Here is a 17,357-nt window from a genome sequence, read left to right as displayed (position 1 = left end):
AGAGACGGGGTGGGGGAGAAGGTGTAGGGGTGGGGTGGGGGGTGAGGTTGCAGAGACGGGGTGGGGGAGAAGGTGTAGGGGTGGGGTGGGGGGAGAGGTTGCAGAGACGGGGTGGGGGAGAGGTTGCAGAGATGGTGGGGGAGAAGGTGTAAGGGTGGGACGGGGTGGGGGGTGAGGTTGCAGAGACGGGGTGGGTGGGGGGTGAGGTTGCAGAGACAGTGGGGGAGAAGGTGTAGGGGTGGGGTGGGGTGTGATGTGAGGTTGCAGAGAGGGGGGTGGGAGGGAGTAGCAGAGATGGGTCGAGGTTGTGTGAGCGGGAAGTGGGCGACACTGACAGGAGGGGAAATGTGCTTGAGGTGAGAGTGATGTGGGGAGGGAGGTGCCTCTCTAACAAGGAGCCGAGGCAGGTCAGTGAGCTGGGGGGGTGGGGTGTGTGAGTGTTGGACGTGAGGGTCTGGTGGGTGAGACCTCAGTGTCTCGGACACCCAGCACTGATTGAACTGACATCGTATAACCTGTCGTCCCTGGAGAATGGACAATGGAAATTCTTGGGGAGGTGGGGTCGTTGGGGTGAATGTGGGGGGAGTTTGGGGAGAATGTGGGGATGTTGGGGTGAATGTGAGGGAGTTTGGGGTAAATGTGGGGGAGTTTGGGGTGAATGTGGGGAGTTTGGGGTGAGTGTGGGGATGTTGGGGTGAATGTGGGGATGTTGGGGTGAATGTGGGGGAGTTTGGGGTGAATGTGGGGAGTTTGGGGTGAATGTGGGGATGTTGGGGTGAACGTGGGGATGTTGGGGTGAATGTGGGGGAGTTTGTGGTGAATGTGGGGAGTTTGGGGTGACTGGGGGAGTTTGGGGTGACAGTGGGGAGTTTGGGGTGAGTGTGGGGTAGTTTGGGGTGAGTGGGGATGTTGGGGTGAATGTGGGGGAGTTTGAGGTGAGTGGGGATGTTGGGGTGAATGTGGGGGAGTTTGGGGTGAGTGTGGGTATGTTGGGGTGAACGTGGGGGAGTGTGGGGAGAACGTGGGGGAGTTTGGGGTGACCATGGGGAGTTTGGGGTGAGTGTGGAGGAGTTTGAGGTGAGTGTGGGGATGTTGGGGTGACCGTGGGGAGTTTGGGGTGAGTGTGGAGGAGTTTGAGGTGAGTGTGGGGATGTTGGGGTGAATGTGGAGGAGTTTGGGGTGAACGTGGGGATGTTGGGGAGAACGTGGGGAGTTTGGGGTGAGTGTGGGGATGTTGGGGAGAACGTGGGGGAGTTTGGGGAGAACATGGGGGAGTGTGGGGAGAACGTGGGGGAGTTTGAGGTGAGTGTGGGGATGTTGGGGTGAATGTGGGGGAGTTTGGGGTGAACGTGAGGGAGTTTGGGGAGAACGTGGGGGAGTGTGGGGAGAACGTGGGGAGTTTGGGGAGAACGTGGGGGAGTTTGGGGTGACCGTGGGGAGTTTGGGGTGAACGTGAGGGAGTGTGGGGAGAACGTGGGGGAGTGTGGGGAGAACGTGGGGAGTTTGGGGAGAACGTGGGGGAGTTTGGGGTGAACGTGGGGAGTTTGGGGAGAACGTGGGGGAGTGTGGGGAGAACGTGGGGGAGTTTGGGGAGAACGTGGGGGAGTTTGGGGAGAACGTGGGGGAGTGTGGGGAGAACGTGGGGAGTTTGGGGAGAACGTGGGGGAGTTTGGGGTGACCGTGGGGAGTTTGGGGTGAACGTGAGGGAGTGTGGGGAGAACGTGGGGGAGTGTGGGGAGAACGTGGGGAGTTTGGGGAGAACGTGGGGGAGTTTGGGGTGACCGTGGGGAGTTTGGGGTGAACGTGAGGGAGTGTGGGGAGAACGTGGGGGAGTGTGGGGAGAACGTGGGGAGTTTGGGGTGAGTGTGGAGATGTTGGGGAGAACGTGGGGGAGTTTGGGGAGAACATGGGGGAGTGTGGGGAGAACGTGGGGGAGTTTGAGGTGAGTGTGGGGATGTTGGGGTGAATGTGGGGGAGTTTGGGGTGAACGTGAGGGAGTTTGGGGAGAACGTGGGGGAGTGTGGGGAGAACGTGGGGAGTTTGGGGAGAACGTGGGGGAGTTTGGGGTGACCGTGGGGAGTTTGGGGTGAACGTGAGGGAGTGTGGGGAGAACGTGGGGGAGTGTGGGGAGAACGTGGGGTGACCATGGGGAGTTTGGGGTGAACGTGGGGAGTTTGGGGAGAACGTGGGGGAGTGTGGGGAGAACGTGGGGGAGTGTGGGGAGAACGTGGGGAGTTTGGGGAGAACGTGGGGGAGTTTGGGGTGACCGTGGGGAGTTTGGGGTGAACGTGAGGGAGTGTGGGGAGAACGTGGGGGAGTGTGGGGAGAACGTGGGGAGTTTGGGGAGAACGTGGGGGAGTTTGGGGTGACCATGGGGAGTTTGGGGTGAACGTGGGGAGTTTGGGGAGAACGTGGGGGAGTGTGGGGAGAACGTGGGGGAGTGTGGGGAGAACGTGGGGAGTTTGGGGAGAACGTGGGGGAGTTTGGGGTGACCGTGGGGAGTTTGGGGTGAACGTGAGGGAGTGTGGGGAGAACGTGGGGGAGTGTGGGGAGAACGTGGGGAGTTTGGGGAGAACGTGGGGGAGTTTGGGGTGACCGTGGGGAGTTTGGGGAGAACGTGGGGGAGTGTGGGGAGAACGTGGGGATGTTGGGGTGACCGTGGGGGAGTTTGGGGTGACCGTGGGGAGTTTGGGGTGACCGTGGGGAGTTTGGGGAGAACGTGGGGGATGTTGGGGTGACCGTGGGGAGTTTGGGGTGACCGTGGGGAGTTTGGGGTGAACGTGAGGGAGTGTGGGGAGAACGTGGGGAGTTTGGGGTGAACGTGAGGGAGTGTGGGGTGACCGTGGGGAGTTTGGGGTGACCGTGGGGAGTTTGGGGAGAACGTGGGGGAGTGTGGGGAGAACGTGGGGATGTTGGGGTGACCGTGGGGGAGTTTGAGGTGACCGTGGGGAGTTTGGGGTGAACGTGAGGGAGTGTGGGGAGAACATGGGGGAGTGTGGGGAGAACGTGGGGGAGTTTGGGGTGACCGTGGGGAGTTTGGGGAGAACATGGGGATGTTGGGGTGACCGTGGGGAGTTTGGGGTGACCGTGGGGATGTTGGGGTGTAGTGGTCCGGGCTGGTGGCCCCTCGGTCCCCTGGGTTGAGGGTCAATGACGGGTCGGTCACAGGGCGGGCTGGGGCTGCTGGAGTGGGAGTGGTGCTCAGGTTAACATCTGCCGGTTGTTCCCCCCCTCCAGGAGAAGATTCTGGAACGTATTGCGGCCATCAAGACCAAAGTGGAGGGATTCCAGACTGCCATCACCAAGTAGGACCCGCACCCCACCCCACCCTCCCTTCCTCCCACACACATCCCGGCCCCCGACCTGCGCTCCACACGTACACAGGCCAGTGCACACGCGGGTCACACCCTTACCGGCAGATGCTTGCACACGCAAAGGCGTGTGTGTACCTTTGCACACTCGCTCACACAGCGTACACAGTCTGTCACAAGTGCTTGGCCGTGTGGGTGCGCACAAACTCAGGAGCGCTCGCACGCACACAGCCAAACTATTGTATACCAGCCGCTGACCTCCCCCCCCCCCGCATTCCGTTTCACCCCCCGCTCCGACTGACTCCCCCAGATTCCACACACTGGGGGGTGGGGGTGGGACGGGGACAATTCCCAGCAGCTGATTAACACACTGACCCGCACGTCTCTGGGGCGTGGGAGGGAACCGGGGCCCCAGGGAGAAACCACGCGGTTTAGACCGAGAGTGTGCAAACCGTGTACACACACCACCCCTGACACCGCTGGAACACCGACTTGTTTCTCTAATTTATTTTATTTTACTCTGCAATATCTGTCCCTCTTCTCGCCATTTCAGTGCGACTGTTACTTCGAACTCCCACGTGTCGATCGTCGCCGGGTCTCCCAAGTCGCGTTCCTCCCTGCCTGCTCCGCCAGCTGGGCTGCCCACCGCTCCCTTCCCCACGAGGCCGGCCGGCGAGGTGTGACCCACTCAGCTTCCACAGAGCCCGCCGTCTCCAAATCTCAGAGATCGCGGCGCGTCCCCACGAGGCGGGGTGCTCTCTGACTGGCCTTCCTCGCACAGCGCTCGGCCATGCGTGGAAGCGCACTTGTTTGCACGTGGAAGTAAAGTCCTGTTACGCACAAAAAGCATATTCACCGACACGTACAAATACATTCATACGCACTAACAGTAAAACAGAGGGGGAGAGGCCGACGCAGACACACTACGGTCCTCTCGCGCACATGAGCGTGATCCTGTGGCCAGGCACGAGCTCCCTGCCACCGTGCGGCCGCCCACCCACCCTGACGCCCTCCCTCCTCGCCGCAGGTACTTCACGGAGCGGGGGGACGCTGTGGCCAAAGCTTCCAAGGACACCCACGTGGTGAGTGAGCTGTCTGGGGGAGGCTGGGCTACCACACAGAGGAATGGTTGAGTCCTGGGTGGGTGAGGGTTTAGGGGTTGAGGGAATAATAAACAGCTGCAATTGACTGGTAGAACAGACACGATGGGCCGAATGGTCTAATCCTGATCCTCTGTTTCGTTGCGGCCGTGTCTCTGATTTTGGGCCTTCGCAGTCAGATCGATTCCCGGGCCTCCAGGGATGAGCAGTCCTGGCAACCGGGTCACAAGGACCGGAATCTGCCCGAGACAGGGGCAGAACTGGGCCATTTGTCCCACTCGGTCGCCGCTGAGCTCCTAACGTCTCACCGATCAGGAGCCTGTCAACCTCTGTCTGAAATACCACCCAGTGACTGGGCCTCCACTGGCCCCTCGTACAGCCCTCAGGCTGGAGAAATTTCTCCTCGTCTCCTCCGTTATAGAGGGACGTCCTGTCATTCTCAGACGGAGCCCTGGGATCCCCGACTCCCACTGAACGAGACGTCTTCTCCCTGTCCATTCTGTCCGGGCCTTCCAGGATCTGGTAGTCTGCAATGAGACGCTGGCTCTTCCGAGCGTTGAGCTCAGGGCTGGGCACGTCAAAGTGTTTCATCCCCAGGACTGTTCTCATTAGCCTCGCGTGGGCCCTCTCAGAAACACGCCATTCCGGCCGGGGCCTGGCGAAGCCTCAGCAGTTCCTGGTCAGAGGGCGTGCCCCAAGATCCGGAGCCCTCGGTAGTGACAGGGGTAGGGGAGGGCGGTTCCTGCCCTCGTCAGCTCAGCACTCTCCCCGTTTCAGATGGACTACCGCCAGCTGGTCCACGAGAAGGATGAAGCGGCCTACCTGGATCTCAGAAGCATGGTCATGGACGTCCGAGGGTACTATGTGAGTGGAGCACAAAGGGTGGGGCAGTGTCCAGCTCTACAGGGTGGCTGGGAGGGGGCAGTGGTCAAAGGGAGCCGCTGAAGGGCATCGGGGGGGTGGAATTACTGGGGAGGGGGCGATGGTCAAAGGGAGCCGCTGAAGGGGCATCGGGAGGTGGAATTACTGGGGAGGGGGCAATGGTCAAAGGGAGCCGCTGAAGCGGCATCGGGGGGTGGAATTACTGGGGAGGGGGCAATGGTCAAAGGGAGCCGCTGAAGGGGCATCGGGGGGTGGAATTACTGGGGAGGGGCAATGGTCAAAGGGAGCCACTGAAGGGGCATCGGGGGGTGGAATTACTGGGGAGGGGGCGATGGTCAAAGGGAGCCGCTGAAGGGGCATCGGGGGGTGGAATTACTGGGGAGGGGGCGATGGTCAAAGGGAGCCGCTGAAGCGGCATCGGGGGGTGGAATTACTGGGGAGGGGGCAATGGTCAAAGGGAGCCGCTGAAGGGGGATCAGGGGGTGGAATTACTGGGGGGAGGGAGATTACATGCACTCTCTCAGGGGTGTGATCTGCTAATACACTTTGGGGGGGAATATTACAGATATATACAGTCGGGGTAGCAGATTACTGATGTACAGGGTCTGCGGAGGAAGACTTACTGGCGAGGAAAATTCTCTCTCTTTCTCTCTGTCTGTCTTTGTATCTGCCTGTCTCTTTTTCTGTCTGTGTGTCTCCCTATGACTCTCTCTCTCTCTCTCTCTCGCTCTGTGTCTCCTGTCTTTGTCTGACTGTCTGGCTGTGTGACTCCCTGTCTCTTTTACTGTCTGTCTGTGTCTCCCCCTGTCCCTCTGTCTGTGTGTGTGTCTCCCTGTCTCTTTTACTGTCTGTCTGTGTGTCTCCCTGTCTCTTTGTCTGTGTGTGTGTGTGTGTCTCCCTGTCTCTTTGTGTGTGTGTGTCTCCCTGTCTCCTTGTGTGTGTGTCTCCCTGTCTCTTTGTCTCTGTGTGTGTGTGTCTCCGTCTCTTTGTGTGTGTGTGTGTCTCCCTGTCTCTGTGTGTTTGTGTGTGTGTGTGTGTGTGTGTGTGTGTGTGTGTGTGTCTCCCTGTCTCTTTGTGTGTGTGTGTGTGTGTGTCTCCCTGTCTCTTTGTCTGTGTCTGAGACTGTGAAACCTCGCCTCACTCTCCCCCTCCACCCTTGCAGATTGAGCTGCTGGACCTGATTGTGAAGAACGCGGAGAAGGTCACCAGCCCCAAGGGGGAAGAGAAGTCCTATTCGATGTACTGAGCAGATCTGTGCGAGGGAGGGGCTGTGGGGGGCGACCTCTGACAGGCCCCGTCTCAGCCTTCCAATGCACACTCACACGTACGTGTGTGTGTACACACGCATTCACACACCCCTTGTCTGTAATGTTGTATCGGGTATTAATAAAGTAAGTTTATTATTTCAACATGGAACAGGTTTGAACCGATGATTACTGCCTGGTGTCTGCTCAGGGTGACTGCCACTCCGCTCCAGGCCTGTGGAGGGGGTGACATTCCCGGAGGAACTGCCCCTCCGACAGGACCATGGAAATTCTTCCTCCTGCTCCCAGAGCTTTAAACCAGGGCCTGCCTGTCCTGTCCTGAGAAATCAGGAGCCCCTCAGCTCCGCCTCTCCCATTCATCATGATCATGGTTTAACAGCCCAACAATTCTCCTCCTCCCTCGTGCTCCCTCCCCAAAGCCCCAAGATCCACGATTCTTTAAAGTCTTTTCTTTAAAAGATAAACCAGTCTGCGTAACATTATGGAGTAGAAAATTCCAGGGATTCTCTGAAAGGAGAGGTCTGTGTTAAATGCCTGGCCCCATGATCTTGCGAGTCTGTCCCCTCGTTTGGGGGCCTCTCACCAGTGGGAACATCTCTACATTTTCCCGTCTGTATTGTTTTACGCACCGAGGAATGCAGTCCTAATTTCCTCAGCCAGGCTTGGCTGTCCCTCGTGCCCTACTCTCCCTCGGATTGGGATTATCCGTGCGGACGTGCTGTGGGATCTTGCCTGAGGAACCTGGGGCCATCCCAGTTCCCTGTGGAGCAATTCCCAACCCGTCCCGTCTGCCCCCTCTGACTGGGTGTTCGGAGCGGTGGGACGTATCTGTGTGGGGATCTCTTCTATCACTTCCCCTCTTCCACCTCTCCCTTCCCTGCCTTGTCCCCCCCCCCCCCACACACACACACAAATCCTGGGAAAATCCCACTGTGCCGTTCGCTGAAAGTGGCCGGGAAGTTTCCGGATGACTTAGCGTGCTACTCACGATCGGCCGAGCAAACTCCACCTTCTCACCCGATGGAATCTGTGGATCTGCAAGCCAGGTGGATTGTGGGATCCGTCCTGGCTCCGAGGTGGAGGGTGGGGGAGAGGGGCTGTGAGGGGCAGGACTCGAGCCTCAGCTTTGCCCCGACCTCTCAGTGCCCGCAGTGAGGTGGGCGCTGACACAAGCTGGGGCAGTGGGAGAGAAAGCCAGATTAATCTGCAGATTGAAATAGCAACAGAAAATGCCCGAACATCCGGGCCATGGTCGGGGATGAGAGAATCCATCTTGTTCCCTGTCTTTGGCCTGAATGGTAACGTTTACAAGTTCTGGACTTTCCCTTAGAGCTTGTGGAGACATGAAGCTGGTTAAGTTGCAGAGAGGGTGGGGTTGGGGTGGGGGGGGGAGCTCTGTGATGGGCCAGGCTGACTGACAAGGGGGGGGGGGCGGGGTAGGGTTGATCAGCTGTGAACAAGGATACCCGGTCGATGGGAACCGTTCGAGAAGAGGCACAAACACAAAAGGATGTAGGAATTGCAAAACAGAGAGCGGGGATACAAGCCCGGCAGGGCACCCCCTCCACCCCCTCCGGAGGCAGACCAAGCTGGCCGAGAAGACGGGGGTCCTCGAACAGACAATCTGTCGGAGGATGTCAGAGTCTGTGTGTGTGTGTGTGGGGGGAGGGGCCGTTTGCGTTAACAGGCAGCACAACCCAGGGATGTTCTGGGGGCAGCCCGCAAGGGCCAGCTGACGTTCCAGCGGTGACTTTCAGGTTGAAGCCCTGCATCGGGGCAGGCGAGGCGAGTCTGAGGAAGGGCCAGCGCAACGGAGAGGCCCCTGCTGGCACAGAGGGCTCAGCCCTCTTTGGACGGGCAACTGCTGCCCCTCCGGGTCGAGGTTTGGGAGCTGGGGGAAGGTCCAGAGCCTCCTGGGCAACTTTGAAAGCAGACAGACGTTTTGACGGTGCCATTGCCACTGCCAGCGTGGGAGGGAGGCCGGTCAGCTCCTAATCCAGTGGAAGGATCACCGTCCTCGCGGGCTGGGGCGACTCCGCGCTCTGTTTCTCCTGGCACAGAGCAGACGTCCCCGTGGTCTTCCCGGACCGTGGGTGGAACTGTCTGGCTTATGATGGTGCTGGTGGGGAAGGCCATTCAGCCCATTTCCCTCCCCCCTTCCCAGTAGTTCCAGAAGTTATGGGCTGTGGTGATGATGTCCTGGAGGGGTGAGAGCTCTTCAGACTTGGGGCAGAGCCTGACACTGACAGGGTCGTCATGGGCCTTCAGTAGTTGGGGAACTGAGTTCAAGAGCCCCAAGGTAATGTTGGAACTCCATAAAACCTTGGCCAGACCACATTTGCGTCCAGCTCGTAATGGAGAGGATATGGAAACTTTAGAGTGGGTGCAGAGGAAGTTCATTGGGATTGGAGAGCATGTCTTGTAAGGAAGGGTTGAGTAATCTAGCGCCTCTTGCTTTGGAGCAAAGGAGGGTGAGAGGTGACTCGAGATTTTGCTTTAGAAACATAGAAAACCTACAGCACAATACAGGCCCTTTGGCCCATAAAGCTGTGTCGAACATGTTCTGACCTGAGAAATCACCTGCGATTAGCCATTGTCCTCTATTTTTCTGATCTCCATGTACCTGTCGGGGAGTCTGTTAGAAGACCCTATTGTATCCGCCTCCACCACCGTTGCCGGCAGCCCATTCCACGCACTCATCACTCTCTGTGTAAAAAAAACTTACCCCTGACATCTCCTCTGTACCTACTCCCCAGCACCTTAAAACTGTGTTCACTCATGTTAGCCATTTCAACCCTGGGAAAAAGCCTCTGACCATCCGCACGATCACTGCCTCTCATCATCTTATACACCTCTATCAGGTCACCTCTCATCCTCCGTCGCTCCAAGGAAAAAAGGCCAAGTTCACTCAACCTATTCTCATAAGGCATGCTCCCCAATCCAGGCAACATCCTTGGGAATCTCCTCTGCACCATTTCTATTGGCTCCAAGACCTTGCAGTGAGGCGACCAGAACTGAGCACAGTACTCCAGGTGGGGTCTGACCATGCTCCTATATTGCTGCAGCATTACCTCTCAGCTCTTAAACTCAGTCCCACAATTAATGAAGGCCAGTGCACCGTATGCCTTCCTAACTGCAGAGTCAACCTGCGTAGCAGCTTTGAATGTGGAGCGAAGGAGGGCGAGAGGTGACTTGATAAAGATGATAAAAAGGCAAAGCTGAGATGGCAAATCATAAACACGGGAAAGCCCGTGATCAGGCAGCATCGATGGAAAAGTATGAACAGTCAACATGTCGGGCCAAGCACCTTTCTCAGGACAGAGAATGCCGGAGTTACAACGTGGGGAGAGTGGAAGAGGCCAGCTGGGTGGGGAAGGTCAGGGACTGGAGAAGAGGGAATCTGATAGGAGAGGAGAGTGGACCATGGGAGGAAGGGAAGGAGGAGGGTACCCGGGGGAGGTGAAAGGCAGGTAACAAGAGAAAGGCCAGAATAGGGAAGAGGAGAAGGGATGGGGAGGGGATTTAATTTTACTGGAAAGGAGAAATTGATACTTATGCAACCTGGATGGAAGCTACTCAGAAGAGTATAAAGTGTTGTTCCTCCACCCAGAGGGTGCCCTCTTCTTGGCACAGGAGAGGCCACGGGCCAACATGTCAAAATGGGAATCAGAATTAAAAAGTTTGGCCACCAGGAAGTTCTGCTTTTGTTGGGTGGAGCCGAAGTGCTTGACGAAGAGGCCCCCGACTTACAACAGGTCTCAGCCACACTGGGAGCACCGGATGCAATGACGACCCCAGCAAATTCGCAGGGGAAGAGTTGCCTCACCTGGAAGGACTGAGGTCCTCCCAGCCTCTGGGAGGTGCCATCACGACACTGAGGCCTTCCCAGCCTCTGGGAGGTGCCATCACGACACTGAGGTCTTCCCAGCCTCTGGGAGGCGCCATCACGACACTGAGGTCTTCCCAGCCTCTGGGAGGCGCCATCACAGCACTGAGGTCTTCCCAGCCTCCGGGAGGTGCCATCACAACACTGCAGTCCTCCCAGCCTGCTGTGGTCCTCCAAGCCCCTTGGCGATGGTGGGGGGGAATATTTGGTGTGGCAGCAGTTCCTCCCGGTCTGCAGGGGGCACCACTTGGCACTCCCCACCCTCCCAGGGTGCTGCTCAGAAGAACCCTACCCCGACACCACCCCTGGGTGGGGCACCCACTGGCCTGGGGTCTTCCCAGCCTACGGGCGCCAATGTCTGCGGGACAGCAGCTCTGCCCTCCCCTCTTCCCCTCTCCATGCTCCCTGGCAGAGGGTGCAGACGGGTGCTTTCAGACTGGGCCTGTGTGTGGCTGCCCTTGTGCCCAATCACTCTGCCTACAGCCTGGCCAGGGGAACATGGAGGAGGCTGCACATCTCAGAAGCAGGTCCTTCAGCTCGCGTGCCCCCCATTTACGTGCAATTCATTCGTCCTGTGCCTGCAGTACTGTGCAACGTAAATAACAAATAACGAGGTGGTGTGAGTGAGGAATGGCAAGGTAGTGTCCGTGGACTGTTTGGAAATCTGATAGCTGAGGGGAAGAGGCTGTGCTGGGAACGTTGGGTTTTCAGGCTCTTGTCCCTCCTCCCCGATGGTGTTGAGTAGGAGAGGGCATGTCCCAGATGGTGAAGGTCCTTACCATGGATGCAGCCTTTTAAAGCTGTCCTTGGTGGTGGGGAACTGGTGCCCATGATGGAGGGCCGACAACCCTCTGTGTCCTCTTGTCATCGGAACCTGCTCTCCACCGTCTATCTGTCGAGTCTTCGGTGATGTACCCGTCTAGATGAGTAGTCATAGTCAAGTACAGCACAGTCACAGGCTGTTCAGCCCATCTAGTCCATGCTGAACCATTGAAACTGCCCGCTCCCATCGACCTGCACCAGGCCCACAGCCCTCCATACCCCTACTATCCACTTAACTGTCCAAACTTCTTTTAAACTTGAAGCCGAGCTCATTTGCCCCACTTGCACTGACAGCTCATTCCTCACACTCCCCACCCTCTGAGTGAAGAACACTCATGCTCCCCTTAAACTTCTCACCTTTCACCCTTAACTCAGGACCTCTAGTTGCAGTCCCACCCAGCCTCAGAGGAAAAAGCCTGCTTGCATCTACCCTATCTGTACACCTCTTATCAAATCTGCTCTCAATCTTCGGAGAAATAAAATTGTAACCGATTCAGACCCAGTGACATCCTTGTAAATTTCCTCTGTACTCTTTCAACCTGGTGACCAAAACTACTCCCCATACTCCAAATTAGGCCTCACCGATGTCTTCTACAACTTTAACACAACACCCCATCTCCAATAACCAATAATTTGATTTACGAAGGCCAATGTGCCAAAAACTTTCTTTGCGATCCTATGACACCCCTCTCAATGGATTTTGTACCAGTATCTGCAGATCCTTTTCTTCCAGTGGCCTATTCACTGTCTGGATTAAATTCTATCGCCTGCACAGATCCCAGTGCAAGCCCTGACAGCCGTACACACTGTCCACTACGACCCCCAATCTTGGTGTTACCTGCAAGTTTGCTGATCCAGTTTACCATATTACCATCCAGGTTGACACTGGACCCAGCAGCAACCCCTGTGGAACTCCACTAGTCACAGGCCCCCAGTCATCTACTACCACTCCGAGTTCTCCCACACAGCCAATGTCTAATCCAATTTACCACCTCATCCCGAACGCCGAGCGACTAAACCTTTTTGACCAACCTCCTACGTGGGACCTTGTCGAATGCCTCGCTGAAGTCCACGAAGACATCGTCTACTGCCTTGCCTTCATCAGCTTTCCTGGTTAAGATTTTTGCCCCTGTGCTGTAGGCATTTCACTTCAGCAGCCCCGTTCCGCTTTCAGCTTGTCTGGGTTTGGGCTGAGATAAGAGGCGTTGTCATCGGCTTGGGAACGGGCTGTCAGCCGGTGGAAGTGGGCGGAGAGGCTTTGTGAGGGACGGTGGCGTGGGTCGAGGTCTGGTTTGCTGGGAGCTGGGGGAAGGCGGCTGCAGATGACCTTCCCGTTGCAGAAGGTGCTTTCTGCAGATGGACGGCTCCGAGGAGGAAGGACCCGCGTTGGAGGTAGAGTCTGAGGGACAGTCGGGAGGGAGCTGAGGGCTTCAAGCAGAGTGAGGGTCCAGCACGTGAGACAGACAAGCACAAGCTGAGCTCCGACCCATGCGCACATTTGACTTTAAATGTAAAGGACCTGTTTTGTTTTTAACTTAACCAAAGAGTTATTAAAGAAAGATAATGTTCATAAATATACTTCCTTTATATTTGGAAGCAGTGTACGATCTGTTATCTCTTGCCAACGGGTGGCAGAAATCACACAGCATTGACACAAACCAGGAAGGATGCTTTACCCCTTTGGATACTGTTGTGGGGGGTGACCACCCGGGGGAACGCCACGCAGACTGGGTTACAGGCACTGAACACGGGGCCGTGGTGCAGAAGGGAGAGAGGGAGAAGAGGGGAGCGGGAGTGGTAGAGGACTCAATAGCCAGGGGATCAGACAGGAGACTCCGTGGATGTGACGGGACACCCGGATGGTATGTTGCCTCCCAGGTGCCAGGGTCAGGGAGTGGATCACATCCACAGCATTTTGGAGAGGGAGGGGGAGCAGCCAGATGTCTTGGCACATGTCGGTAGCAATGACACAGGAAGGAAAAGCAAAGAGGTCCTGAAAAGAGAATTTAGAGAGTTAGGCAGAAAGCTGAGAAACAGGACGTCTCGGGTAGTAATTTCTGGATTGCTGCCTGTGCCACTTACTTGTGAGGGTAGAAACAGGATGATTTGGTAGATAAATGTGTGGCTGAGAAGCTGGTGCAGGGGGCAGGGCTTCTGGGATCTCTTCTGGGGGAGTTATGACCTGTTCAAAAGTGATGGGTTGCACCTGAAACTGAGGGGAACCAATATTCTCGCGGGAAGGTTCGGTAGAGCTGTTGGGGAGGGTTTAAACTAACTTGGCAGAGAGGTGGGAACAGGAATGAAGGGACACAGGATAGGAGGGATGGTGAAAAAGTAAAGATAGCATGCAGTCAGATTGTCAGGAGGGGCAGGCAGGTGGTGGGACAAAATCGCAGCCAGCAGGATGAGTATCAGTGCATTGGGGATGCAGAATCGAGAAGCGTAGCAAATAGAGGTCCTTATATGCCAATGCACGGGTTAGAAGAAATAAGGTGGATGATCTTACAGACTGCCAGATATGATGTCGTGGCCATCACTGAATTGTGGCTGAAGGTTGGTTGTAGTTGGGAGCTGAATATAACCATATAACAATTACAGCACAGACAGGCCATCTCGGCCCTTCTCGTCCGTGCCGAACACTTACTCTCACCTAGTCCCACTGACCTGCACTCAGCCCATAACCCTCCATTCCTTTCCTGTCCATATACCTATCCAATTTTACTTTAAGTGACAACACCGAACCTGCCTCTACCACTTCTACCGGAAGCTCATTCCACACAGCTACCACTCTCTGAGTAAAGAAGTTCCCCCTCGTGATACCCCTAAACTTTTGCCCCTTAACTCTCAACTCATGTCCTCTTGTTTGAATCTCCCCTACTCTCAATGGAAAAAGCCAATCCACGTTAACTCTATCTATCCCCCTCATAATTTTAAATACCTCTATCAAGTCCCCCCTCAACCTTCTACGCTCCAAAGAATGAAGACCTAAATTGTTCAATCTTTCCCTGTAACTTAGGTGCTGAAACCCAGGTAACATTCTAGTAAATCTCCTCTGTACTCTCTCTATTTTGTTATCCAAGGTTACACGTTGTATCGGAGGGATAGGGAGGTAGGCAGAGGGGGTGGCGTGACTCCGCTGGTAAAGAATGGCATCAAATCAGTAGAAAGATGTGACATGGGATCGGAAGATGTTGAGTCCTTGTGGGTTGAGTTAAGAAACTCCAAGGGTGAAAGGACTTTGATGGCAGTTTTATACAGGCCTCCCAACAGTGGCTGGGAGGTGGACCACAGATTACAACAGGAAACAGAAAAGGTGAGTCAAAAGGGCAATGTTATGGTGGTCATGGGAGATTTTAACATGCAGGTCGATTGGGAAAATCAGGTTGGAAATGGATCTCAGGAGAATGAGTTTGATGAATGCCTAAGAGATGGCTTTTTAGAACAGTTTGTCTTTAAGCCCACTGGGGGATCAGCTAAACTGGATTGGGTGCTATGGAATGAACAGGAGGCAATTAGGGAGCTTCAGGTAAAAGAACCCTTAGGAACCAGTGATCACAGTATGACTGAGTTCAACTTGAAATTTGATAGGGAGAAGGTAAAGTCTGACGTAGCAGTGTTACAGTGGAGTAAGGGAAATTACAGTGGTATGAGAGAGGAGTTTGCCAAGGTAAATTGGAAGGAGGTGCTGGCAGGGATGACAGCAGAGCAGTGATGCACCATCAGTAACTCTCGGAGACGTGAGGTGAGATATCGGCTTTTATTGACTGGAAGAAAGAACAAGCAGTGGTTGACCACCACACTACATCCTGGAGAATGAGGCCGGGCTCAGGCCCCAATTGCCTTTATACCGGGGTCCGTGGGAGGGGCCACAGGAGCAGTCAGCCGGGGGGGGGGGGGGGGGGGGGGCGTGTCCAGACAGGAATATGTAGTTCACCACGTTCACCCCCCCCTTTTGTTTTAAAAGAAAGTCCCCATGTGGCGAAGTTTCTTACAGGTTAAGTCTATCAGGTGGTCGAATCTGTCGCTGCGATCTACGTAGCACCGGCTGTGATTGCACAGGTGCCGGTGGTGATTGCACCGGAGACGGTGGTTGTGCTGGTTCCGGACTAACTGGAGGTGTCAGCCCGCTAGGCGTCAGTGATCCCTCACGCGTGTGCGAGGCACCTGGTATATGCGTGTGCGAGACGCCCGGTATAGGAGTGTCGTGAGGAGTCTGTGTCGGGCTCGGTGTGCGCGGTGTCACCTCGGGTACAGGGTTCATAGTTACCGGGGAGTGTTCGGGGTAGTGGTCTGCTGCTCCTGCGGGCGCCAGGTCGCGGACAGGGACCGTGTCCTCCCGCCCATCAGGTAAGACCACGTAGGCATACTGGGGGTTCGCATGTAGAAGGTGAACCCTCTCAACCAGCGGGGAGTATTTATTGCTCCTCACATGTTTCCGGAGCAGCATTGGCCCTGGGGAAGTCAGCCAAGCTGGTAGGGTGGTCCCAGTGACAGACTTCCTGGGAAAAGAGAACAGGCGTTCGTGAGGGGTGGCATTGGTGGACGGATGGAGTGAGGTGCCTTGGGGAGGACCTCCTGCCATCGAGAGACCGGCAACCCTTTCGACTTAAGGGCTAAAAGTGTGGCCTTCCACACTGTGGCATTCTCCCTCTCCACCTGAGCATTCCCCTGGGGATTATAGCTCGCGGTCCTACTAGTAGCAATGCCCCTAGCCAGCAGGTACTGGCGCAGCTCCTCAATCATAAAGGAGGACCCTCTATCACTGTGGATATAGCAGGGATATCCGAACAGAGTGAAGAGCTGGCGCAGGGCTTTTATGACGGACGTGACAGAGGTATCGGGGCAGGGGATGGCAAAGGGGAACCACGAGTACTCGTCGATAATGTTTTAAAACTTCCAGTCAATAAAATTGGTGCACCATCAATAACTCTCTGAGACGTGAGGCGAGATATCAGCTTCTATTGGCTGGAAGAAAGAACAAGCAGTGGTTGACCACCATACAACATCCTGGAGACTGAGGCAGGGGCGGTGTCTCCAATTGCCTTTATTCCGGGGTCAGTGGGAGGGGCCACAGGAGCAGTCAGCGGGAGGGGGGGGGGGGGCACGTCCAGACAGGAATATGTAGCAGCAATGGTGTGAGTTTCTGGGAAAAATGAGGAAGGTGCAGGATAGATGTATTCCAAAAATGAAGAAATACTCAAATGGCAAAATAGTACAACCGTGGCTGGCAAGGGAAATCAAAGTTTAATGTAAAAGCAAAAATTAGTGGGAAGACAGAGGATTGGGAAGCTTTTAAAACCCTCCAGAGAGCAAGAATTAGGAGAGATGAACTATGAAAGCAAGCTAGCAAACAATATCGAAGTGGATAGTAAAAGCTTTTTCAAGTTTGTTAACAACAGATGAGAGTGGATATCGGACTGCTAGAAAGTGAGGCCAGAGAAATTATAACGGGAGACAAGGAGATGGCTGATGAACAAAATGAGTATTTTTCATCAGTCTTCACTGTGGAAGACACTAGCATTGTGTCATGTTGAAGGGAAGAGAATTGAGTAAAGTTACTATTACAAGAGAGAAGGTGTTCAAAAAGCTGAAAGACCTAAGGGTACATAAGTCACCCGAACCCCAGATGTTCTGCACCCCGGGGTTCTGAAGAGGTAGCGGTAAAGATTGTGGAGGCATTAGTAATGATCTTTCAAAAATCACTGGACTCTGGCATGGTGCCAGAGGACTGGAAAATTGCAAATGTCACTCCACTCTTTCAGAAAGGAAGAAGGCAGCCGAAAGGAAATTATAGACCTCAGTGGTTGGGAAGATGTTAGTCAATTGTTAAGGATGAAGTTATGGGGTATTTGGTGACACAGGACAAGATAGAACAAAGCCAGCATGGTTTCCTTAAGGGAAAATCCTGCCTGATGAACCTGTTGGAATTCATTGAGCAGGATAGATAAAGGGGATGTAGTGGATGTTGTATATTTGGACTTTCAGAAGGCCTTTGACAAAGTGCCACTCATGAGGCTGCTTACCAAGTTAAGAGCCCGTGGTATTACAGGGAAGATACTAACATGGTTAGAGCATTGGCTGATTGGTAGGA

At 55.2% G+C, this 17,357-nt stretch overlaps 2 protein-coding genes across 6 annotated transcripts in view; one reads left to right on the top strand and one right to left on the bottom strand.

Moving 5' to 3' along the window:
- psme2 (proteasome activator subunit 2) overlaps window positions 1-6,709 on the top strand; it is a 35,891-nt gene extending 29,182 nt beyond the window's left edge. Inside the window, exons 8-11 of the mRNA XM_059951461.1 lie at window positions 3,238-3,305; window positions 4,339-4,393; window positions 5,189-5,275; window positions 6,456-6,709. Coding sequence (XP_059807444.1) covers window positions 3,238-3,305; window positions 4,339-4,393; window positions 5,189-5,275; window positions 6,456-6,539 — 294 coding nt within the window. The 3' untranslated portion in view covers window positions 6,540-6,709. The remainder of the gene's footprint in view (window positions 1-3,237; window positions 3,306-4,338; window positions 4,394-5,188; window positions 5,276-6,455) is intronic.
- zgc:194221 (uncharacterized protein LOC100191015 homolog) overlaps window positions 1-17,357 on the bottom strand; it is a 33,599-nt gene that overhangs the window by 9,352 nt on the left and 6,890 nt on the right. For 2 of the 5 annotated variants that reach the window (XR_009508128.1, XR_009508130.1), the window contains exons 3-4: window positions 11,224-11,363; window positions 3,314-4,141 (exon numbers count right to left, since the gene is read on the bottom strand). The exons of 1 other annotated variant lie outside the window; for it this stretch is intronic. The gene's annotated coding sequence lies outside the window, so the exon portion shown is untranslated. Of the gene's footprint in view, window positions 1-3,313; window positions 4,142-11,223; window positions 11,364-15,963; window positions 16,232-17,357 lie in introns of those variants that run through there. 2 more of the 5 variants (XR_009508129.1, XM_059951457.1) reach the window with 2 other exon arrangements.

This window comes from Hypanus sabinus, chromosome 26 (assembly GCF_030144855.1).
Source record: "Hypanus sabinus isolate sHypSab1 chromosome 26, sHypSab1.hap1, whole genome shotgun sequence".
Classification (NCBI taxonomy): Eukaryota; Metazoa; Chordata; class Chondrichthyes; order Myliobatiformes; family Dasyatidae; genus Hypanus; species Hypanus sabinus.
This window is presented reverse-complemented; position numbering and strand designations above follow the sequence as displayed.